The sequence below is a fragment of the Medicago sativa genome, chromosome 1 (assembly GCF_051527215.1).
Source record: "Medicago sativa cultivar Bolivia chromosome 1, Bolivia_mono, whole genome shotgun sequence".
NCBI lineage: Eukaryota > Viridiplantae > Streptophyta > Magnoliopsida > Fabales > Fabaceae > Medicago > Medicago sativa.
In genome coordinates, this window is record NC_140749.1 from 83,290,602 (window position 1) to 83,311,741 (window position 21,140).

Consider the following 21,140-nt stretch of genomic DNA (forward strand, 5'->3'; position numbering starts at 1 on the left):
GACAATGGGTGCATTAGTAGTGTTTTAAGTTTGCCTTCACTATATTCAGAGACCTATAGTTTTTATTGAACTGATAAGATTTCACCCAGTGTATGTAATTGGTTCAGCCAAATGAAGCTCAGGAACAATAATGGCGTGATAATCATGTTGTCGATATTTGGTTAGTACAATATTAAAGGGTTGATCAAGCTGGAAGCTTCATTGGTTAGATTTGTTGGAAAAATTTAGGAAAGTTTGATCCGACCTAGGAACTAGAAAAGACAAAGGCTTTGTTGGAGGAACCAGGCGAAGAAGTTAGTTTGGATGATATGTGATATGTTATGTTTTGTTTTATTACGTGTTTTACTTTGTTCAATTATGTCGTTTGTTGTATTTGAAATTGTTATATTTAATGTTTGGATTATATATTTAATGTTTTACACCTCTTGGAACACCTTCCCTTTCATCATCATTTTTGTTATTAAGTTGTTTACGTCTTTGGATTATGTTTTGTATTTTTTTTCTATGTTATTCACCATGAGAACCCTCCAAAGATCAAGCTTAAACACAGTCTGGGACAGTTCGGATTATATAATCTGAAATGTTTCTAAGGAATTCGGCATATATAATCTAAACCTTCCCAGACTGTGGACGGTGGCATTACACCAAAGGTATGGATAGTTTGTGGTGTGTTTAATGTTATTTTTGGTCGGTTTAGGCATTGTAAACGATTTCCTTTGAATATAATTACAATCTAGGATAGGTTTATAGCTATAAATAGCTATGTATGCTTCAACATATTCATTCATTCTTCAATTATCATCCTTTCTTGCTTTTTCTTTCTCATTTTTTAGTTGGAATTGTTTATGATATCATAGTCACTGTTGATCGCTCATATGATCCCTGAAAATTGCTTTGTAATTTATGTGAGGATCGTACGACAGTCAACAAAAACATTTGATATCAATTACGACACATTTTCTTTTTATTTTGCTAAGTTTTAGATTTTAGAATCTAAAATTCCCTACAATCTGGTTCGGAATTCATAATATGAACAAAGGGTATTTTCAAGAAAAAATAGGGCGCACGAATAAGCTATAGGGTGTAAAAGTAATAGTATAAAAAAAAGGTTCCAAGCACAAATCCACTTTCTTTTGAAACAATTATCCTAAAAGGTCATTTCTTTATCGGCCCCCCCAAAATATTTTATGCCCCCCAAATTTCCCAATTTGCCCTTAATTCAATCTTCCTGTGTATATCTCCCGGATTCATATTTATAAGTTCAGCACACGTTATTGTTTCTTCTTCCTTTTTGTGAGTTCCAAATCGACCTATTCTACACAAGCCCTGCAATTTTTTACTTATGAAATCTTCAACAATAGCCTAATATGTGAAGTCTAATCATGGGTGTGTGATTTGAATCTCGGACTTGCAGTCGTCTTATTGCAATTGGATTTGTGTGTTCGTTTTTGAAAATTGATTTTTTTTCCACAAGGTTGTGGTAAAACCCCTCGGGTCCTTAACAATGCCAAGCAAATAACAGACTTGAAAGTGCAAAAACTATCACTACAAGAAACATTACCTTTTGCCAGGGATTTTGACAGGAGTTTGAAACCCCTGGTAAATATGCCAGGGAAAATGCCTAGGATAACCCCTGGAAAAAAGACGTGGGACCGCATGAAGTAAACCAGGGACAAATCCGTCGTTTTATGTATGATATCCCTGGTTTTTTTTTGGCGCCACATTTGAATTCAAAGTGGGAGACAAGACTGAAGAATGGCAGACCATGGCAGGTAATAAACCAGGGGTAATGCGACGGACAGCCCGTCGGTCTGCCAGAATCTCTGCAAAATTGCAGTTGAGTTGACCGGTGCTTGCCAAAAGCTGATAAAGGTAATAATCGAGGGGTAAGGCCGTGGCTTTTTGCATGATTTTCGTGGCTTTTTGTCTGAAAAATATGACCATTCTGAGCTACCTATGCCTAGCCTGTGCTTGCAAAAAGTGAGGGGTTATTCCGTCGGATTTTCCCTAGTTTTTGTTTTGCCATATAAAAGCATGCACCGGTGCTGTTGCTCATTTGCAGAAGACTTAGAAAAAATTTCATCTCATTTATCTCATATAAACTACACTTATCAGCAACACCAAACCTCTTAAATTTGGCAAAACTCTTTTAACTTATATTTTCATGTTTCTATTTTTTGTTACAATACCACTAATATTTTAATTTCATTTGTATTAGTGTCAAAGTTATACCACCTCCTGTTGATTCTTGCTAAGCTTGTTCTCCGGATCTGTTATTTGTCAAGTCTCAACAAGTTAGTAGTTTCTCTACTTCAAAATAATGTTGTTGTTGTACATGTTGATTGTTGTAGATGATTTTTTTCGAATTTTTTATTGTTTTTAAATATACGATATTGTTTATTTTTTATGTATATGATGTTATAATTATTTGCATCGTCTGTTTTTTTTTCTGCAAATATATTACGGATTTTAGGTAATAAATTAGCTTTATGTTAGTGAAAAATACTGCAATTAGAGAAAAAAATCATATTATTAATTCTGTAATTTTTATTTATAATTTCGAATTTTAAATGCATGTATTGATATAATATGTATATGTTATTGTTTTTTGGAAATATGTTGTTAGATGAAATTATTTGTAAAAAATATATATGTTTTAATGTTTAATAATAAATATGTATGATGATTTTGTTTGGAAGATATACATGTTCAATATGTTATTGTTTGGTAGATTTGTTGATTATATGTATATTAATTTATAGTTATAGTAGAATGTCAAGAAAAAAAATGGTCAGACACTAAGCTTTATAGTATATTCTGTTTTTTTTTAATAATAAACTGTAATTTTTTTTAAGAAAAATAGGAGCTGTTTCTTAAGAAAAATAGGACCTGCTTATTTTTTTTCTAAGAACATTTCGGTACTGTTTTTAAAAAATAATAATAATTTAGAGAATATTGTTTTTAAATTTGTGTATTCAAAAATCTGATATTTTTTAAAAGTAAAACTGTTTGTTAAACTAAATCTGTTATTAATTTTTTTTTTGAGGGATAAAAATATATTTTTTTAATTTTAAAAACTGGTTTTTAAATATATATTTTTGTAAAATACGTTTTATTAATTAAAATTATTTATAAAATATTTAATTAAATAATAAAAAATTCAGTTTTATAAATAAAACATATTTTTTTTAAAAATAATATACCATTTGCCAGGGGTTAAACCCCTCGCAAGTCCCTAGTTTTTTGCTGATCTGATTTGACCTTCCATCAGTCAGTCAGTGCGTCAGCAGAGCAGACAATACCAAAGTGAGGGAATATGCCAGGGGTTATGACAGGGACAAAACCAGGCCATATACCAGGGGTTGAGCCCCTCGTTTTTTTCCAGGGGTGTAACCCCTGGCAAAATGTTTGCGACGAGCACTTTTGCGAGTGCTTCCGCCCCTGGGAAATTCCCTCACAAACGTCCCGTTTGCCAGGGATTCTGTCTTTTTTTCAGGGATTTTGCGAGGGAAAAGGTAATGTTTCTTGTAGTGTCAAAAACCAATGAAAATTATGCAGATTTTCAATGTGATAGGAAAAAGTACGATTTACAGGCTAATTGATAGCAATTGAGTGAAGATTAACACTCTTTGTTGGAATGATTGTGATCTTCCTAACTAGTTCTGTATATATCTCCCTAACATATCCGGTTTATATCTCCCTAACGTATTCCGTAGTTATCTTCCTAACTAGCTCAGTATATATCTACCTTAGGTTGTATAAAAGGTCAAATTCGGTATTTTAGGGGGCCTTTGGAGATTTTGGGAGGGCTTAGAAAGAAATCTTCATCCTAAAAAACCGCCGTACTGAACTCAAGTGCAAAAAGGCACCGCTTTGCTTAAGATTAGAGTTTAGGGTTTGCCTCCTCTTTGCAACGATTCACTAACAACACAATGATATTTCAAGTTTCTGAAAGCGATACCAAGTTTTGCAAAATTATTGATGAAGACTGCCTTCGAAACGACGATTTGATGATTACAGCTTTGAGTAGTAAATTTTGGGATAATATTTCTAGCCCTATATGTCTTCAGCTTCCTGATAAAACCACATGGCTATTGGATTGGAAACAACATGATGATACTCATGTGTTATTAAACAAGTGGAAGGCATTTGCTGAAGCTTATTCTTTGAAGCATAATCAAGTTTTGCACTTCAACTACGTTGAAGCCTCATATCCCATCAGCATATTTAACCTATCCATTTTTGATGAAACTGGCACGGAAATATGTTACCCCATGCTATCCTCCTTGTTTTCCCCATGGGAAACCAAAACAACAAAACCTGCAGTTTCTTATTATCATCTCAATAGAATGAAGAAAACCAACCAACAAGAGGAGCCTAAACGCTATCGCAGCCTTCTTGCTGAGATATCTGGACAAACTCCATCTCAAATGACAATGCCCGTTGAGTATGCAGATTTTTATACCGCAAAACCTAAAAAAAGAGGTACATGAGTTTCTTTCTTCCCCGTTTTGTTTCCTTAAATTAAGTTGTTTTTAATTTTTACGGATTTCATTAATCAAAATAGTAGCAATACAATCCGGCAACAAATCAAAAACTTGAGTGTTGACCGTATATAGCTGTCTTAGTTAATTCGTGGACTACCATATTGGTTTGCCTTCTATAGAACTCAACCAACGAGTTTGAACATAAGTGGAAAAAAAATCTCTAATGATTAAAAAATCATAGGGTAGGGAGACTATGAAGCACGAACACTTTTCAGATTAGGTGTATCTCGTGTGGTACATGTGTCGTATCTGACACTGACACTTATAGTTACACTGCATTATATGATTTACTTAAATTATTAGTTTTATCGGCGTGTCGGTGTCGGTGTCCATGTCCGTTAGTAGGGAGACAACCACTACTTTTGCATCAACCTCAAATATATCATTGTTAAGCCCCACTTAACCCATCCATTTGAAAGCTTGCAACAGACCAGAGGCCTCCGCATCCCCCTCCTTGACTTGAAGAGAGGAAGGAAAAGAGATAGTTTTTACCTTGTTAAATTCCCCTCATGACTTCTAATGCACATATCGATACCAACTTTGTTATGCATAAAAGTTGCATCTACATTACAATTCAACATGCCAAAGAGAGATGTCTTCCAACGAACAATTACTTGTCGAGCGGCTGCACTAGTGTTTGGGTTCCGTTGTAATTTTGCTCACTGCCATTTATTGAGGAAGGATGCAGCACAATGATATATTTTAGTAACATTTTCACCCACTTCATCCCACAATTTTAAATACCAGCTTTCTCATAAACTCCACAATGTTGTACACCGCATTCTACGTCTCACTTGAGACATGTTTGGGGAAACTTTAAAATACAAATCAACAATTATATCCACATGTAAAATATGTGGTTCTATCATATCTCGTATTCTAAGAGATTTCCAAATTTCTATAGCAACATGACGTGTGTGTGCGCGCGCGTGCATCAAAAACTACAACTTTGATGGTAAAAGATAAAAAAACTGTTATATATGTGTTGCTTTCATTCTGCATCTCAAATTATTTTAATAGGTAGAAGAAGAGAAGTCCCCTATAACATTAGGGGATCGTCTACTATGAAACAAAGGAAGGTTTCAGAAGCTATTGAATGTAGCACTGGAGCATTGGAGAGAGCCAAGGCTTGCCGCAGTCACAACAAATCTTTCATTCGTCAAATGCGCCCATCACACATTCAAAGAAATGTGCTGGTAAGTTTGTGCTACATTTCTGGTTCGCTTCATTTTTTTGTTGAAAGTATGTGAATCAAATATTAAATCCAATAACAAGTTATAATAATTGAATTTGTCAAAGAAAAAACAAGTTATAATATTGAAATATAATTGGAGCTTAATTCTGCGATTGGTAATGTTGTTTTTGCTAATGATAAAAACTGTCAAAACAGGTCATACCGCGCAACTTCTTAACAACATGTCAACAACAGGAGAGTGCTATGTTTTGGGTTGTTGAGGCGAAGAGATTTTGGCATGTCAAGTTAAAGCTTAACTCTTGCAATGGACAAATATCTTTTAATGATGGTTGGAAGAATTTTGTCACGGACAATAAATTGAAACTAGGTGATGTGTGTGTTTTTCAGCTAGTTGAGGCACCAAGACTTTTTTTTGAAGTTGTTATCTTTCGTGCAAGAGAACAATAAATTAAATCCCTCCTCATATTCACGGTACTTTTGATCTTTTACAATCAAATTTGCAGTTTTTGATGCACACGTATTTATTTGCGCGCCAAGACTAATTAAATTAATTTTCCATGTGGTCACCGATTACGATTAGCCGAACAAACCAGTTGAGTTCTTATGAAAACATGTCATTGATAAGCCAAAGATGTGACGCGACAAGTTAGGCAGAGATCATTGCTTGTGTGATCCTCGTCCAAAGTAATTGTACTCAAATTTCTCAATGGATTGTTTTAAGATACATTGACTTAATTTATTTCCATACCTTATTTAAAATGTTTGGGACTTACGTTAAGTCTTCTGGTGCACCTTTGGTTGCTAGCTAGTTTCACTTTTGAAGGTTATGGTTTTGATGTAAAATACATCTGTCTTTGATTTGATGAGTTCGAAAGCATTGTGATTTTTGCTTGTATTGTAGCTATATGTTTGTGGTGTGGTGTCTCTAATTTCTGTCTTTTTTATTTACATAAACAATGGAACAAGAGTGGTAATTGCTCTCAACAGGATTTGAATATTGAGCAAATGGATTTATATCTACTCCCCTCAAATGTGACTAGCTGACCTCTTAAATTTATGGGAATTTTTTCTTTATATGCTCATCTCAAAAGATTTATTATGTTTAAATCCATTTGCTCAATATTCAAATCCTCATAATAACTCTAATTTCTGTTTGCTTGCATAACAGGCTGTCAGTTACTTCATTCTGAACATGCTGAACATTTCCTTTCCTTACTTAGTTGATTCTTATGTTATGGACCCTATGTTGGTGCTGTCCCTTTTGTACCTTGGTTTTTGAATAAATGGATAATGAGGAAAACTAAAGGAACAAATATCATATTCCTTGTTTAACTTGCATGCAATAGGAAGATTATGTGTATCTGATGGAACCAGATACATTAGAAATCCTTGATTTTCTTTAATTTTTTAACAAGATAAAGTTGTAAAGTGTGTTTATTAGTAAGCTCTTACGGTGAGTATTTAGTTAGAACATATGACCGTGTGTGATAATTTGATTTCCCATTCATTTTTTAATCAGTGGCCCGTTTGTTATATTTCAATTGTTTACTGATAATTCTGTTTTGCTTTCACTGAAATGCCATAATTTATGAAATTCGACCTTTAGCATTTATTTTTAGAGAAATAATATTTGTACAACCATTTTATAATAATTTTTGTGACAATTTTCTCTCTTATACTCAAGTTATGTTTTTACTTTTTCTCTCTATTGTTTTGGTTTTCGTGTCGATACATAGTTTTCTTTGTAAAAATATGGTTGTCCATTAGATTATCAAACAAATAGATGATCAATTTACACAACTCTTATTTACAATTAAATGAACTAAAATGTTGATGGAGGGATTATTTGATAAGTCAAAATCAAAATCAGGGTAAACAAACTGTGATCATGATTCATGTTTGACATTATCTATTGTGTTGGGGAGTTGTAATTGATTGCCACCGTAAAACAGTGTAATTTTACTTTCTTTATTTCTTTTAAATGGCCAATTATTTGCAAATAATTGTTAGATTTATGTTTCTTCTTAGAAAATCTTTGAACTTATGACCTTCAAACACTTCAATTTTTTGTAAAAAAAAAAAAACAGTTCAGTTTTTAACTCAAATAAGTTAAATTATCCAACCTTCCTATACTTGAAGTAAGCACAATAAGAATACTCAGCCTCATGAGGAAGCTAAGCGATTAGGGTTTTAGTCTCTGATTAGGTCGTGTATTGGGAGTAATTCCAAGGGTGTTATTCATAGCATATATGGCCTTGTTTTGGAATGGTGTTTCACCGCTTTCCGAAAAACAAAATTACATACCAAAAATGATAAAAAAAAATAAAAAAAAAAAGCTTTTTGGGAAATACATATTTGACTATCATGTGGGGTTGAACTGATCTAGATTAGGAAATGTTGGAGTAAGGGTGAAAAAAATGCGTAAAAAGTTAAATGATAAAAAGGGTAATATTGGGATTTTTGATAAATTGCAAGGGAAAAGGTATAGATGTAAGGGTATAGGGTAAAATTTCCAAAAAAACTAAAGTCTAAGTCTGGCCTATTAGCCTATCAAAAACTTTATCTTAAGTCTGGCCTTTTTAAAAACCAGGTTTGACATATTAACATGTCTAAAAGCTGAATTTATACTAAAAAGTTTAAATAGAACATTTGACATATTTATAAAAAGACTAATAAGCATGTATTTCTTAAACGGCCAAAGGGTAAATAAAATTTTGTAAAACATGTACATCCATTTTTTTCCCACTTTATAAGCATATATTGCATGTATATTTAATAAAATTTTGAAGAGCTTTAACATCCATGTTGTAGAGGCTGGCTAATAGGGTTCCTTACTTTGTAATTTGAGATAAGATGAGAATAATAATAGCAACTTAGTTGAAATTAAAATAAGAGAGTAATACTAAGTCTTTTGTAACTCTTTTTTTTTAATTCATTGGAAATCTCAAATTGCAAAAAATAAATAAATTGTGGTATTGAAAATTCGAAGGAACCAAAAATGTACTAATATAATGAAGTATATATATTACACATATATGTGTCGGTCTGGTAGGCCTAGTAGGCTTTTCAATTACCTTTAGCCTGACTTATTTAAATTAATGAGCTTTTTAAAAAGCTTAAGTCTAACATAATTATAAATGAATTAGTTTGAACCGAACTTTATTGAACCATAAACTCTTGACGAACCGTCTGACCTATTCCTACCCTAGTTTCCATGTTTAAAAAACTTTAGATTAGCATAACTATTTTCTACGAGAACAGGGAGATTAATATAACAAATCTTACATCATGTTCCAATTATTGATGTCATTGAACCTATGCGTTCAGTCCATATTCTCACGTTTATTGAAAGAAAAAACCTATGCGTTCAGTCCATATTCTCACGTTTATTGAAAGAAAAAACCATATTCTCACGTAAACTTGAGACGCACTTCAGTTTAATTAGTACTTATCCTTTTCTGGGCTAACAATACTTAGGCTCTGTTTGGTAAAATTAGCTGATAGCTGATAAGCTAGCTGATAGCTTTTAGCTGATAAGCTAGTTGAAGTGTTTGGTAAAATTAGCTGATAGCTTTTGCTTTGAATAATAAGGGTAAATATGGAAGAAAAATTGAGAAGCTAAAAGCTATAAGCTACTTGAAGTAGCTTCTGAAAAATAGCTTATAAGCTCCTGAAATAAGCTATAAGCTCGTTGTACCAAACAGAGCTTTTGTGTTACCAAACAAAGCTTTTTTTGTCAAATGAGCTTATAAGCTAAAAGCTAAAAGCTCTTTTTGGTGGTTTACCAAACAGAGCCTTATCCTTTTACTGCTTATTATTTCAACGTCCATCTCTAACACTTATTTTATTTCATCGAAGCATATATATTGTCAAATATCGTTACCAACACACCAAGTTTCATGATTCGTCACACTAACATGACTTATACAAAAGCCCAAAAAAATAAAAAATAAAAAATAAAAGGAAAAACAAATATGGCATATTGAACTTGATAAACGATACTTGCAAATCCAACTATTTGTAACTTCAATTTTAATAAAATGAAGTAATTCGTATATTCTATGTGTGATTTAAGTTTTGGGGTGTCAACTTCAACCAAAGTTGTATTTTGCATGCACTACTTTGTTTGAAGTTCCACAATAACACTCATATAGATATTTAAAGAGTTTTGCTACTATAGATTCATTTTATTTTATTAACGTTTATTTTATTTTTTTGACAAAAGTAAACGATATTCATTCATTCAAATTGATAGAGTATATCGATACAATACAAATCCAAATTCGCTAAAAACAAAAATGATGAATGTGCCTACAAGTATGACTAATATGACTATATTCAAGTCTCCGGAATACTCATGTATCCGGATCTGCAATGTTGACGACGCCAAAGTCATTGTCATTGATCGGATCTGCACTTGCTCAAAGCTAATCTTTCAACCTGAATCAAATAAACACCGCACTAAGACGGGAAATCAAATAAACACCGCACTAAGACGGCAAATCAAAAACACACCACACAAAGGCGGGAAATCAAAACAAACAGAGTCGTTCAGAGACGACGAAATCACAAAAACAAACAAAAGAAAACAGAAGATATGTGAAATCACTTATTTAATTAGGGTAGAAGGAAAAAACAACTCGGAGGAGTGATTTTTGGGTCAAAATTGACCCTAAATCACCCCTCTGACAAGAAGAAGAAAAAGAAGAAGAAGAAGAAGAAGAAGAAGGGGTGACAGCAAGGGTTTGAGAAGGAGAGAAGAGAGAAAGGAAGAATACAATTTATTATTAACGTTTATTTTAGCAACTAACAAATTTTTATTTGGACTAATAGACCAATTTTTTTACATTAAAATATATTTAAATACATGGGACTAAGGTAATTTTGAAATTCTTATTAACTGTTTTCACATCCCTTTTCGATCTCTCCGTTGATTTCTATGAAAAAGAAGAAGGGAAAAAAAACTTTTTTATTGGTTAAAATGGACTCCCTTCTTCCTTACTCTCAACATTCTACAACTCTGAAATTGGAAGAAGAAAAATGATTATTTCTTGCTAATTTAATGTTTGGCTTAATTTCTCTATTTGTATTACTTTCTCCGTCATTTTTATATGAATAGTTTACAAAAAAATTGTGGGTATTAAGGAAAGTGGCTGAAATAATAAATTTGTTTAAAATGTGTGTAACTATTACTAAATTATCTTTGGTGTATTAATGTATTTAGTGCTGATTTTCTATATTACAATATAAACTAGTAGTATTAATGAATGATATTTGAAAAAACGAGTAAGAAATATCTCTAAAAATTTGTAGAGAGTCTTCTATTTAGAAGACAAAGATATGTTTGTAAATTTGAACGTGACCTCATTGTGAAAGACCGTATTTATGTAACAATATGATCTCATTCACCGGTCTCCATTATTACTCACAAACTTTTTATTGGAGTGAGCTTTAATGGTTAATTTATATATTGATTGAATTTGGCTTTCTCTCATAACTTTGATATAAATATATAGCGGATAAGTATCACAATTCTTGAACTCTCACTACCAATTGAAACTAAATGTTGTTTTGTTTTTAGCTTTGAACTAAGCTTGAAATAAGAGATGCTGCTGCCTGCTAGGTTTCATATACCTGACTTTTTATCTAACCCTGTCTAGCTAGGAGTGAAAATAGGATAAACTAGGCTTAGAGCTTTTAAAGTCTGAACTTCAGTCTATTTATTCTTCAACAATTTAATACCTGACCTTAACTTTGTTTACTTACTAATATATTTCTTTTGTCTCAAAATATAAGCAAAAATTTATCAACATAATTTTATGTATTTGACATAAATTTTAAACTAAATACATTAACTTTTGTTGATCAATTTTTATTTATATTTTAGAACAGATGAAGTATTTGGCTTTGTCTTGCAAGTGTCTAAGCGCAAGTTCCAAATGCTCCATTATAAGGAAGCATATAGTCGAAAGTTCATATATATACTTTTATCATTGATCTTACACAAATTTATGTTATTATAATATAAATGGAGTTTTGAGAAATTATTAACGTGTTTCATCTTAGATTTGGTGGTTTTTCTACGTTACTCTTGTTGAATTAGGAGTAATTTATCTCTATTAAAGAAAAATCATGTTTTCTTCATCTTTTTTATCATCAGTTGTCATTTTTATCTTATGAACATTAAACTTCTTCATTCTCTTTGTTTAGCACGTGATTTTCAGCTCATTTGTTCCATATTCCAATCCTACTAATTATTAGAGGTAAATTGCCTCCAATTCATCAAGGGGTAATGTTGGCCTCGCCAATATAATTTTTTCTTACAACCATTTTCATATCAAGAACATCACACTTCTACATTTCCATCATTCTACATGTGATCTCTATCTCATTTATTCAAGAATCGAATCATACGTGTTGTTAAGGGTAAATTACATATAATTCATCAAAGGTTAACGTGAGCCTCACCTAGATTTGGTAGGTTATGTTCATGGACCACAAACAAAATTTAATGTATAAAAATAATTGATAACTTCTTTTTTTTACACAACAATTAATTGTCAACTAGAATAATAAAGATAGGATTCAGAAATTAGAATAGATTTTTTTTTTTTACAAAATTAGAATAGGTTTAAAGTCTAAAAGACTTTTTCAATAATTTAGAACCTAATATTTTTAATTTATAAAAAAAGACTTTCAAAGACTTTGATTTTTTTTATACAACAAGTAGCCAAGAAGTCCAAAACTTTGATTAATTATTCAGCTAGTAACCCTAACTTGTCCCAAACTTAATGTGATTTAGACCTTAGACTACAAAACAGGTTGCCTAACTTTAGTTCTACCCCTAAATTCTACTACATTTTATCATCACTCAATCTTCAATTATTTTAAGAGAAATGTTATTTGTACAACCATTTTTGTACAACTTTTATACAACTTTCTCTCTTATACTCACATTATCTTTTTATTCTCTCTCTTCCTTTTTCTCTCTTCATTGTTTTTGACCAATGAGAAGAGAGAAGAACAAGGTTGTACCAAAAGTTGTACTAAAATAGTTGTTCAAATATCATTACTCTTATTTTAATCCCAATAATAACATAAACAAATAACCAAAACTACATGCCGAATTCAATGAACTCCAAATCATCCAAAATCAAGAAGAAAATAAAAATAAATAAATAAAAGTTGTTTTTTGTTGTTGTTTGCAAGTATGTCAAAAGAAATAAAAAATAGTATTTAAAAAATAAAACAAGAAAATTAAAGAAGTTATGTATATTATATTCCATTATCAACTAGAAGAAGGTGGAGGAGGAGGAGGATAACCACCCGTATCTGACCATGTTGAAGGTGGAAAATGGGACCCACCACTGTATCCTCCACCGCGAGAGTGATCTTCCGGTGGCCGGAAAAACTCCATTTGCTGACCAGGAAACAGGGGAAGTGAAACAGAGGATAATTGACTGGAAGGTGAAAATGCAGTTGAAGATGAAGAAGATGACAAAGAAAGTGACGGGGAAGGCGACAACATCGATGAAGATGAATGTATCGCCGCCATTTGTGATTCGTAGAACCATTGTTCAAGTCCTTGAAAATCACCGGAACCTTTCAGAAGCTGAGAATATTGATAATAGTCTCTCAACATATCAGAAGAGCTTTGAAACTGAACAAACGGTTGTTGTTGTGGCTGCATTTGTGGTGGTGCAGGTGAATAATGTGTTGCTGGAGAAACAGAAGATGTTGAAGTATTCGCCGGAAAAGTTGGTCTTGTTGCTGGAACATTTTCAGGGAAATTGAGTTTTGCTCTGTTTCCTCTGAATCTTAATGCAGCTTCATCGTAAGCTCTTGCTGCAGCTTCTGCAGTTTCAAATGTTCCAAGCCATACTCTTGCTGCTTTGTGTGGATCTCGAATTTCTGCTGCCCATTTTCCCCATGGTCTCTGTCTCACTCCTCTGTATCTTCTTCTTCTCTCTCCGGTTTCTTCTTCATTTGTTGTCGATGCTGCTTCACTCGATTGTGTTACATTGCTTGTACTTGAAGTTGTTGTTGCTTCTGTTACCGTTTTTTCAAATAAATTAAATAGAAGATCATAAGGTACAATTATATATATTGAACAATTTGAACTAAACAATGGTTTTTCATTTCCAATACTGTTTTAGAGACTATTGTATATTATTAAGTTTCATTTTTGTTTTTTGTCAAAGCTCACCCACAGCGAGATTTTGGATTTGAACCCGAATGAAAGTGCTTAGCCTATCAATATCGGCATTAGCAATCAAGCGGATCTTACCGACTATTTAGTTTCACTTGTTAATGAAAATTTTAATATCCATGCAATATAAGTTGAAATAGTTTTTCCAAGATGGGATCAAGATTTGTAAAAAAAAAAAAAAAAAAAAAAAAAGTCAACTGGTTATGTTTATGTGTACTTTGCAACATTAGATTTGGTTGATATAGGTTAATGTTGCTTGCACCCTTTCTATAGCAAATGTTACTTGTTGGTTTATTAAAATGGTTCCTTGTTAACTACTAAACCTTTTTATTGATCCTTCACTAAAAAAAAAAAAAAAACTTTTTCTTGACTGTTCTTTAGCATCTCAACACACATATTATATTGCTCCTTCTGGACATTAGTGTTGTACTTAGAATAACATGTTTTGGTCATGTGAAATTTAAGGGGATTAATAATAGTACTTTTCATAGATTGTTCCATTTACCATATTAAAAAACAAGTTGAATGAATTTTGGTCAACATTAAATTTAGAAAAAAAAGTTTAACAAAAAATGAAGGAATTCTTATGTCAATTATTTATGATGAAGATGATAATACAATTGTGTATGTAGACGTAAAAGGAGAGAAAATGAAAGCAATAGTACCTGATGATGAGTTTCCCTGTGAAAAAGGTAATCTAAAATCAGCAATATTTCTCATATCTTGTTGAGAAGAACCACCAACAGCATCATCATTATGAAGACCATCTTCACGCACTCTTTTGTGTCCAACCCATGAACTAGACCCCAAAAGAGCAGCACTAGAAGAATACATACGAGGAGAATTAGAACTAGAAGAGACAGGGACAAAACCTGACATCATAGGAAAATAACCACTTCCTTGTTGGACTTGGACCCACTCATTTTGGGCCTGGCCCAATCCATGCTGAGTCGGCGCTGAAACCATAGGACAAGACATTGCCACCTCTCCATACTGCTGTTGGTTCAATCCATGTGACCCTGAAGCTTCTTCCTCTTTCTCATCACCACCATGTTCCTCCTCCTTCAACCTCGCGAACTTTCCTGTATCCCTTTGCTGCGCCACTTTTTTTTCTTTCTATTTATATATCAATTACATGTAACCTTAACTATGCTTTTGATATGCAACAAAATCTTTCAACCTCGAATTTCTTTTGAATTCTGAGTTCTGAGAAATTTTACACAAGCACCACCCTCTATGTTACAAATTTTTTTCAACTTTTGTTTTGGGATCAGAAACTGTTTTTGATTTTGATTCTACAAAAATTACTAAGGAAAAATATCTAAACAAATAGATATATATAAAAAGGTTTGCGTCTCTTTTTGATAATTTTTTGGCGTGCAAGTTGACACACCTAGATACGTTCAAACTGAAAATTGATATGTTGGTGGCAAAATTGGAACTGAGTAGCACCACCCTGTGCAAATCTTTACTTATGTCGGTTTCTTGTTCTAAAATAGTGGAGAAAGAAAGAGATAAAAGGAAACAGTGATCATTTTTGGTTTGAGTTCTATACCCATAAGGAGTCAAAACAAGCATTTATATAATAATAAGGGTTTTGTTACAAGCCACCCTTTGGTGGTGTCTTTTATCAAGTCACACTTTAAGGTGTGATTTTCACTTTTTAGTTATAACTTTGCTAAAAGACACCTTCATAAAAGTAAGTTGGTGTATTTTCGCAAATGCTCATAGAGTAACTTGATAAAAGACACCTTCACAAAAGGTGTCTTCTATCATAACCCTAATAATAATATACAATATGTGATGTGCTCACACACATACCTTTGTACGAACATATTTTGATTTTAGGAAAATGTTTTCTAAACATATATATCATATCATGTAGGTTTATACACCTTTGAATTATGAAAAAAAGAGAGAAAAAAATGAGTGATATGATAGTTTATTAATGTGATAATAAGAGAGGTAAAGAAAAAATGGGGCGTTGGAGAGATATAAAAAAGTTAGCGTGTTTAAATATTCATTTAAATTAATTTCATAAGTTGCTTTTAAAAGATATTTTAGTGAGCATATGAAAATAAGCTAATACACTACATGACGGCATATATGACATAAGCAGGGCAAATTATACTGTCTTTGGAAAATTGTTGGTAAATTATATATAGTCGATTAAAATTTTATTAAACTTAACTCCGTTGGTAAAAATATTAAATTATATATGTAGGATGCAGATTCAAATTTTAGACATTTTATTTATTCATTGTAAGAGACAGGTACGGATGCATGTTGGCACATATGTGGACTTGTGCCTACGCAAAATTTTTAGAAACACTTTTTTTAGTAGTATTTTTTTTTTTTGGTTACATACACTTTTTTTAGTAGTATAATGAATTAATAGTTGACATTTTGATCATATGGCCTACACGTATTACAAATTATTTCTCTCTTGGTCCACACATATCATCATATATCTCAAATTCTTCTTTGATAATATGAATATTATCAAGAATCAAATACGAAAGTGTAAATTATACTCTCCTCCCCTCAAAGATGCAAAATTTTTAGAAACACTTTTTTTAGTAGTATTTTTTTTTTTTGGTTACATACACTTTTTTTAGTAGTATAATGAATTAATAGTTGACATTTTGATCATATGGCCTACACGTATTACAAATTATTTCTCTCTTGGTCCACACATATCATCATATATCTCAAATTCTTCTTTGATAATATGAATATTATCAAGAATCAAATACGAAAGTGTAAATTATACTCTCCTCCCCTCAAAGATGCTTGAATTACACTCCCCTCCCCTCTCTCTTATGTTAAAATATACATTCTCCTTCCTTCAAAAGTAAAATTTATACTCCCCTCCCCTATAAGATGTTTGAATTACAACCCCCTCCCTTAATAATTAAATATGGACTACACATTAATCTATTTTAACATAAATAAATATTTGTATAATATATATATTAATTTTGCATCACTATTTAAAAAATATAAATTCGTTTCTTTATAATCTAAATGTCAATGACAATTAAATTTAAATATTTTGTTATTAAATTTATAATTTAGACTATAAAATTCACTTTAAAATAACCACACTTAATCGGCTTTAGTAATTTTTCACATATTTTAATTTTATTTTGGGTTGTTTCATATTTTATAATAGGGTTTAAAATTATATGTTAATGAAATTGTGAATAAAAAATAGAGAAAGATATGTATTCAAAATTTGATTATATTAAAATGAACCCGAAATGCTATTTTTGTTTGAAGTGTGTTGGATTATTTTTTTTGTTAGATTATTAGAAAATAAAAAAAATATTGAGGGACTAAATCGTAGATTTTAACATAAGAGGGGAATGAAATGTAATTCAAGCTTTTCTCAAGGGATGAGAGTGAAATATTTTCTAATATGTTTTGAATAGGAGGTGGGAGAAGTTTATATTTTCACATAAGCGGGGAGGAGAGTGTAATTTAAGCATCTTTGAGGGGATGGGAGTATAATTTACTCAATACGAAATTGTGTGAGAAATGACCGGTTAAATGATTGTTTAGTTATTTATATAGAGAAATATATTTTTATTGATATTGAAAATGAGATATCATTCAAAATTTATATAAAAAATTATATAGGATAATTTTATATATGGTGCTTCCACTATTAAAAAATTATGGGGATCCGCACCGGTAAGAGATGAATTTTTAGCTACCAATACTTGATAAAATAAAAATAAAAAATTGTGTCGATAGGTAAATTGCTGTAGATAAAATGTCCATGTGGTAAATTCAAAGAAACCAATTTAACTATGTGTTTTATTTGTTTTGGATCTAATGATTTGTGGCTAGTCTATAAATATCTAACGGATGGGTAGGGTGCAAAGTAAGAGTGCATAATAAGGCCAAATGTAAGTAATAAAAATAAGTGATGGGTGAATGTTACAGATTTGCCTAAATATAAAAAGTAAATTTTAAGATAAGATTTAAGCCGTAAACAGACGTGGATTAGGTTGGGAATAATAATCCTACTTGCTGTTGAGTTTGTCTTTGTCAAAGCAATTTGCATTTAAAAAAGGTGAAAGAATCGTTTGAAATTCTATTAATTTTCCTGATAAAATTTAGTTTAAGATTATTTTCTTATACCAAACGGAAAAGCTTGGAAGTCAAAACACGGCTCTGAGAGGAGGGCAGTTCCATGCATATATAGGTGTAGGTGATCAACAATACTGTTCTTTAAATTTATATACCAAACAGAATATAGTATAGCATTTGACCTAGTGTCTATACCTATAATTGTGTCATGACTTGACTAGTATAATAGAAAGGGGAGGGTATATGTTAAATAAATCTAAACACAAGCTGAGTTAGGTGATCTGAACTCAGATTATTCATCTTCTATTATACGTTTTTTGAGGGAGAGATATATACACATTCGCTAGTACACATGTAGAAAATTTAAAATTCAGCAGAGTAAGTTAATTAAAATATGACAAAATTTATTTTTTGACACAAAATGACAAAATTTAGGATTTCACTTTGATGACTTTAGAATTTCCTAACCTTAGTTTATTTAGAGGATGAATAAATTATTAAAATTAATTAATTAGATGATAGAGATTGATTCGTTAAAAAAGATATAAGAACAAAGTCATCAAGGTACAATGCTACAAAGTTACTCAAGTAAAACCTCAAAATTTATGTAAAGCTCTTTTTGTACTATTTTTGTTGTCCCTCACTCGTTGTATTTATATCATTGAAGAGTTCGGGGAAACTTGACTAGTACAATGACATGACGTGGATCATTGTATATTAATTCTCTAATCAACAACAACTTCTCTCATTATTCAATTGTATGTATGCTTTCATTAGACACTTTCCTTTAAACAAAAAAGAAACAATTTTTGATTGGTGTTTTTATGGAAGAAAGACCAATCGAACTTAAGAAAAAATTATAAGATAAGAGAGGTGTTCCTGGAGAATTGGACATCAAATTTTTTCCTTCAAAATTGTCCTTTTCTTCTATATTCTTTCTCGTTTCTGACTTGTAAGTCTGAAACCCATGAGAGCCTAACGGAGTGATGGTGGAGGGTGGAGAGAGAGAGAGTGAAATTTGCTCCAGCTTGAGGCCAGTGACGGGAAGAAGGGACCATCAAGAGTGGTTGGAATGGAGCAGTTTGTGAAAGCAAAGAATAGAGGAAGAAGATTGAAAAGGAGAATAACCGTAATAGAAAATATTAATAATAATGTGTAAATTACATATTTGCCCTTCATTTTGGCATGTTTTTAGAAAAAAATGGTGGTTTGTTTTGTCCAAATAAAAGGGTGTTCAATGCTAACACACACCTTCATATAAATTGATGGGTGTGTTGTAGCATTCCCCTATATATATATATATATATATATATATATATATATATATATATATATATTACATCTTTACAAAAATTTGTGGATTACATGCAGTCATGTAGTTAGTGAAGAATCAAATTGGGTCATTCAATTAAGATCAGACAGATTAGATCTAAAACAGTTTAAATAATAAGAAAAAGTTTGTTCAAGATCAAACGATCAAATCTCTTCTAACGCTTGTGAGTTTGTTGATTGTTATATTAGTATTGCTCTGTCTTGTCAGAATTTAAACCTTAGACTTTCAACTAAACCAAGTGAGCTACTCATCCCCATCATATATGATTTTTATGTAAATTTTCTATATAAGTGAAATTATTTGAGAAGAAATATATAAAAATTAATGTCTTTTAATGAAAATATTTAAGCTGTTATTATTTTGACACACTTCTATGGCATATCAAATCATTTTAGATTATTTATTTAAAAATTTAATTACATTATACCCCAATAATAAATTTTGCATAATATATAAGAGAATTACTTACTATCTTGAAATTTTATTGTGTACGATATTATGTAGAAAAATTATTTTAAAATTTTAATTTTGAAATTTTATTGTGTACGATATTATGTAGAAAAAATTATTTTAAAATTTTAATTTATTTAAAATAATTAAATATAAAAATATGACAAAACAATAAAATGATTGAATAATTATTAAAAAAATAAAATGATTGTATAATTGAATAATGAATATAGACCCTACAAAACCCCCGTACTAGAGTGTTGAGTTCAACAATTTTAAATTTAATAAAAAAAATCATTGAATAGTATATAGCACTATAAGTTTAAATTAATCCCTCAAAAAAAAAAGCACTATAAGTTTAAATTATAGAGATTTTACACGACTCAATTATACAAGACTGAGATAAGTTCTTGTGTTTTAGGATGAACGAAAATGAGAAGAAGAAAAAAAAATCCATCCACGTTACTTCGTTGGAAGAAACAAAAAAATTCACGTTCCCTTAATCCCTTGACATGATAGTTACCCTCATGAGCGCTAGCAGCACTGCGTAATTTATTTATTCACATAACCTAAGCTCTACTGATATTTTAGGTCGATTGCCTAAGGACATCTTAAGGAGGATCCACGTTACCAAATTGATGTCTAAAGTGGGAGGGTTGAAACTTGAAAGTAGCCAAATTAAAGTTCTATTATTCGGATGATTACTACATGCAATGGGCGTTAAACTTATCAAATGGTGAATATTATGAGCCAAAAGTCTTTCAACATATAACGAAGTATAATTACTACACCTGCTAACCTATGAGTTAGCTAAATACTTGACCTTGGAAGTTTTAAGGAACAATGGCGTATGAGATGGGTATGCTAGCTCTAGTTAAAAAAAAAAAAATTAAATGGGTATGCTAGCTCTAGTTAAAAAAAAAAAATTAAATGGGTATGCTAGCTCTAGTTGACGAAGTATTTCTATCGGATGTTGGAGATTAATATTTTGAGATACTAATACCGAGATACATTTAAGGAGATAATGGGTGAGACATACGTTACTCTTTGATGAGTTAGGGTAATTTACCCTTAATTACAAATACGATTTGATTTTGGAACGAAAGATATGTAAATCACGTCTTAAATTAAGAAGATAAAGAAATTTGATGTTTTTAAAATAAAAATAACTAATTGTAAAATGAAGAAAGTAGGATTTTTCTTTGATAGGGGTAAATTACCTCTAATTCATGGAGAGGTAACCTAGAAAAAACCAAGGTGATATGATCAATTAATAAGGTGTATTTGTTAAACACCGTCTTCATTGAT

The 21,140-nt window shown here is 31.2% G+C and overlaps 2 protein-coding genes across 2 annotated transcripts; one reads left to right on the plus strand and one right to left on the minus strand.

Moving 5' to 3' along the window:
• The first annotated feature begins 3,822 nt into the window (after positions 1-3,822).
• Positions 3,823-6,454, plus strand: LOC146958257 (B3 domain-containing transcription factor VRN1-like). Its single transcript, XM_085741349.1, is given in 5 exon segments — positions 3,823-4,485; positions 5,568-5,743; positions 5,938-6,017; positions 6,066-6,186; positions 6,189-6,454. Coding segments are annotated over 5 exon segments (1,026 nt in total). The 5' UTR covers positions 3,823-3,932; the 3' UTR covers positions 6,285-6,454.
• Positions 6,455-12,888: 6,434 nt separating this feature from the next.
• Positions 12,889-15,511, minus strand: LOC146958258 (uncharacterized). The gene is made up of 2 exons (XM_085741350.1): positions 14,617-15,511; positions 12,889-13,791 (listed from the first exon to the last, which is right to left on the minus strand). The coding sequence occupies exons 1-2, from the start codon at positions 14,927-14,929 to the stop codon at positions 13,031-13,033; spliced, it is 1,074 nt and encodes a 357-aa protein (XP_085597476.1). The 5' UTR covers positions 14,930-15,511; the 3' UTR covers positions 12,889-13,030.
• Positions 15,512-21,140: the final 5,629 nt, after the last annotated feature.

Excerpts from the sequence above, each read along its gene's own strand:
- LOC146958258 (XM_085741350.1), bottom strand. The coding sequence starts at position 14,929 with ATGTCTTGTCCTATGGTTTCAGCGCCGACTCAGCATGGATTGGGCCAG. Across the intron at positions 13,792-14,616 it reads ACAGGGAAACTCATCATCAG|AAGCAACAACAACTTCAAGT; the intron begins GTACTATTGCTT and ends AAACGGTAACAG.